General features: G+C 37.3%; 1 protein-coding gene across 2 annotated transcripts in view; it reads left to right on the top strand.

Moving 5' to 3' along the window:
- GEMIN2 (gem (nuclear organelle) associated protein 2) overlaps positions 1 to 3,985 on the top strand; it is a 22,691-nt gene extending 18,706 nt beyond the window's left edge. For both annotated transcript variants that reach the window (XM_011965634.1, XM_011965633.1), the window contains 2 exons: positions 793 to 851; positions 3,581 to 3,985. In XM_011965634.1, the coding sequence (XP_011821024.1) occupies positions 793 to 851; positions 3,581 to 3,620 (99 nt within the window). In that variant the 3' untranslated portion in view covers positions 3,621 to 3,985. The remainder of the gene's footprint in view (positions 1 to 792; positions 852 to 3,580) is intronic.
- Positions 3,986 to 4,973: the final 988 nt, after the last annotated feature.

Below are 4,973 nucleotides of genomic sequence, written 5' to 3'. Positions count from 1 at the left end.
CACCACCATGCCTGGCTAATTTTTGTATTTTCAGTAGAGACACGGTTTCACCATGTTGGCCAGGATGGTCTCGAACTGCTGACCTCAGGTGATCTACCCACGTCAGCCTCCCAAAGTGCTGGGATTACAGGCATGAGCTATCACGCCTGACATATATATATTCAGTAATGAATACATATAAGAACAATAAGAATCCTGTGTCTTGACTATACAGTGATGAATATATATACATTATATATACACATATATATTCTATATATCCTCACATATATTGTATGCATTATATAGAAACAAGAATCCTGTGTCTTGACTGCAGTGATGAATATATATATTCATAGATGTATTATTTTAATATATATTTATTATATATGAATATATATTCACTATAGTTAAGGCACAATATATTAATATATTATGTATTACATATTAATATATGATACATATATGAATATATATATATATTCATCACTGTACAGTTAAGATATAGGATTCTTATTGTTCCTCTAGTAGGAACCAGGGAAAAATTTCCCCCAAGTTATCCCCCTTAGATCCCTCAACTTTTTTTTTTTTTTCCCTATTCAGAATCTTGATTTAAAAGATAGTCTTAGATGTTTCTCAAGGAATCATTAACTCCACAGTTTTCTCCTTTTTCTTTGAGGGCTCCTGTTTCCACATGATGATTACTGTCATATAATAAAGTTTTCATGTTTCATGTTTTACATCTTCATAGGAAATTTATTTCAAAAATAATAGGAACAGACAATATTTAAATTTTTCTTTTTTTTTTTTTAGGATAGCAAAGATGATGAGAGGGTTCCTGCTTTGAATTTATTAATCTGCTTGGTTAGCAGGTATAGTTAATCCTTGGCTTCTTTGTTATTTGTATATCAGTGAGGTCAGTGAGGGTAGGATGTATTTATTACATTTGTTTTTTGTTTGTTTGTTTTTATTGAGACCAGGTCTCCCTCTGTTGCTATAGTTAGGGTGCAGTGGCACAATCACAGCTCACTACAGCTTTAACTTCCTGGGCTCCAGCAATCCTCCCACCTCAGCCTCCTGAGTAGCTAGGACCACAATCAAGCACTACCACACCCAGCTAATTAAAAAAATTGTTTGTAGAGACAGGGTCTCACTATGTTGCCCAGGCTGGTCTCAAAACTCCTGGGCTCAAGCGATCTTCACACCTAAACCTCCCAAAGTGCTGGGATTACAGGCGTAAAGCCACTGCACTCAGCCTGCATTTTTTTTTAATTGCCTGTGTCCTGTGTTCATTTTCAGTTGTGGCGTATTTTTATTTAGTATCTGTTTGATTTCGTTTCTTACATAGAAATTCTTCTTAGAATTTATTTGAAAACTTTTTTTGTTGTTTTCTTTTGAGACAGAGTCTCGCTCTTTTGCCCAGCCTGGAGTGCAATGGCACCATCTCAGCTCACTACAACCTTCACCTCCCAGGTTCAAGCGATTCTCCCGCCTCAGCCCCCCAAGTAGCTGGGATTACAGGCACCCACCACCATGCCCGGTTAATTTTTGTATTTTTGTGGAGATGGGGTTTCACCATATTGGCCAGGCAATAAAACACACACATATTTATTTTAGGTCTCCTCCTGGACATATTTTTGTTCCATAGATCAGTGTTTTTATTCCAATGCCAGTACCTTTTTAAAGCTTTATAATATACTTAAATATCGGGAAGGCAAGTAATCTTGTTTCCATATTTTCACATATTCAATATCTAGTTTCTTGATCTACAATAATTATGCTGCTGATGATAATTAATATTTACTGGGCAATTTGTGCCAAGCATTTTTCTTATTGAGGAACCCATTTAATCCTCCTGAGGTGGGTACTGTTACCAGTTTACAGATGAGGAAACCATGGCAGAGACAGGTTAAATAACATTACTACCATCACAAAGCTAGCAAGTGTTAGAGTTAGGATCCAAACCCAGGCAACTTTGACTCCGGAGCTAAGCTTTTAACTATGCTGATCACAAATGAAGCTAATACCTGCCTTATCTGTTGGTAGCAGCAGTTAAATGGGATGATATAACATTGCCCTAGTTACTTTATGTGTAGTATCTCTACGCTTTACAACAGCTCAGAGTTGTGTTTTTTTGTTGTTTTTGTTTTAATAAATTTTTTCCTTTCAGCTCTGTTGGATTTGATTTTTTTGCTTTTACAGATAATGACACAGATTCAGAAAGGTTAAGTAATTGGTGGCTCAGCAAACCAGTAATTAATGAAACCTGAGACAAGTATAGTTTCTGACTGCCTCAATTGAGATTTTACAGTACTATGCAATTATGAAAGCAAAAACATTCAAGTGTATTTTTTGCCCTCAAAAAGTTAGATAAAAATGGAAAAAGTTCTAGACTACAAAAGGTTCTGAAGGTAACACTTTACAAAAGAGGACATAAAGATTTGAAAGTTTAGGAAAAAAAGGACCGGGCATGGTGGCTCATGCCTGTAATCCCACCACTTTGGGAGGCTGAGGCTGGTGGATCATCTGAGGTCAGGAGTTCAAGACTAGCCTGGCCAACATGGTGAAACCGTCTCTACTAAAAATAAAAAATTAGCCAGGTCTGGTGGTGCATGGCTATAATCCCAGCTACTCAAGATGCTGAGGCAGGAGAATCACTTGAACCTGGGAGGCAGAGGTTGCAGTGAGCTGAGATCATGCCATTGCACTCCAGCCTGGGCAACAAGAATGAAACTCCATCTCAAAAAAAAGAAAAAAAAAAAAAGAAAGAAAGCCGGGCACAGTGACTCACACTTGTAATCCCAGTGCTTTGGGAGGTCAAGGTGGGAGGACTGCTTGAGTCCGGGGGTTCAAGGATGCAGTGAGCCATGACAGAATTTGATTAGTGATTTTCCTTTTTATTTAATCTTATAATTACATAAAATAGTTACCTTGCCAAAGTTAAAATTGTAATTCAGGGTACATTTGGAGTATTTTAGCATCCATCTTTATCCTCATTATCCTCTTTTCTTCTTTCTCCTCTAGTTAACCATTTTATGACTAATTTTTGTTTTATCTTTTCATTCATTGTTTCTTTTTAAAAGTATAAGTAGGCCAGGTGTGGTGGCTCATGCCTGTAATCCCAGCACTTTGAGAGACTGAGGCTGGAGAATTGTTTGAGCCCAGGAGTTCAAGACCAGTCTGGGCAGTGAGCCAGGATCATGCCACTGCAGTCCGGCCTGAGTGACAGAGTAAGACCTTGTCTCAAAAAAAAAAAAAGGGAAAGAAAAATATAAACAAACATGTATATTTGCAATCCTACACATACTCACATAAGGTAGGTAGCATCCAGAACAATCTGTTCTGTACTTCGTTTTTTTCACTTAATAAATCCTGGAAATCATACTTTAGCAGTATAAATATTTTCCTCATACTTTAGCAGTATATTTCCCTTGTTTCCCTTTTTATGGCTTCATAATTTTCCACTGTGTAAACATACCATAGCTTATTTAATCAGTCTCTTATTGATGGACGTTTGGGTTGCTTGTGGTCTTTGCCTGTTAAAAATAGTGCTACAGTTAATATCTTTATACACAAATTGTTTTTGGTTTTTTTTTACTAGGTATTTTGACCAACGTGATTTAGCTGATGAGCCATCTTGATGTAGCTGATCTCTCAGGGATAGAAGATATTTCTCATGAAGGCAGCCTAACTCTGAGGAAAGCAGTGCCAATTCAAGTACAGATTGCAACACATCTTCAACACTATGTGAAGGGTTCACATCTTAACCTATGCAATTCCGATTGATACTCAGAATATAGGTTGTATTGATTTGAATATCTGAAATATCAATGGAAAATCCCACTCAATTTTTGATAAGCAGTTTGAACAGTTTTCTGTAATCAAGCAGCTTGCATAGAAATTGTATGATGAAATTTTACATAGGTTCTTGGTGCTGTTTTGTTCTTTTTTTGTTTTTTGTTGTTTTGTTATTTCTTTATATACATAGAAAATTTTATTGAAAATATGTTTTGGTTACTAGAATTTTATTTGAGTCCTAACAAAAGACAATGGATGGCCTTAGCATCAGAATTAAAATAATCTGGATTAAATGGCAAATGTGTTCATAGTCAGCAATAAAATTAATCAAACAGTACTTTTTTTTTTTTTTGAGACGGAGTCTCGCTCTGTCACCCAGGCTGGAGTGCAGTGGCAGGATCTCAGCTCCCTGCAACCTCTGCCTCCCAGGTTCAAGTGATTAGTGATTCTCCTGCCCCAGGCTCCTGAGTAGCTGAGTCTACGGGCACCCGCCACCACACCTGGCTAAGTTTTGTGTAGAAACAGGGTTTCACCATGTTGACCAGGCTGCTCTCAAACTCCTGACCTCAGGTGATCCGACCGCCTCAGCCTCCCAAAGTGCTGGGATTATAGGCATGAGCCACCATGCCTGGGCTCAATACTTTTATTTTTAAATGCTTTATTGCACAAACAGAACTTTATCTAACAAATCATTTTCAAAAATAACAGGTCAACTGTTTTAATTTGTTTATATCACTTATAATTTATCTATTTCTGTATCAGGTAGGAATGTTTTCTGCTTTAAGTAACACAAAAGATCCAAGTGGCAATGGTTCTTCAAATAGGGGTTTATTTTTCTCAGATAACAAGAAGTCTAAAGGAGCTGGCCACTGGCATTGGTTTAGTGACTCAGTGATATCAAGGTCTCAGATTCCTTTAGCCTTTCCGTCATGGAAATAAGATGGCCATTGCAGTTCAAGCCAATGTGACTGCTGTATTCAAGACAAAAAGAAGGGGAAGCAGGGCCTTCCACATCTGATCCTTTTCTCATAAATGTAAAACCTTTTCTAGAAATTTAGATCAGACTTGTGTTCATCTACTAGCCGTAAATGTACAACATGATCACCCCTTGTTCCCAGGAAAGTGGGAAAATGAAATTGTAAGCCTTTCCAATCTCACTAATGGAAGGTGGGAAAGCAAAATGGGGATTGGGAATT

This window comes from Mandrillus leucophaeus, unplaced genomic scaffold (genome assembly GCF_000951045.1).
Source record: "Mandrillus leucophaeus isolate KB7577 unplaced genomic scaffold, Mleu.le_1.0 Scaffold730, whole genome shotgun sequence".
NCBI lineage: Eukaryota > Metazoa > Chordata > Mammalia > Primates > Cercopithecidae > Mandrillus > Mandrillus leucophaeus.
The sequence above is the reverse complement of the archived record's forward strand: the minus strand, read 5'-3'. Positions and strand labels throughout refer to the sequence as shown.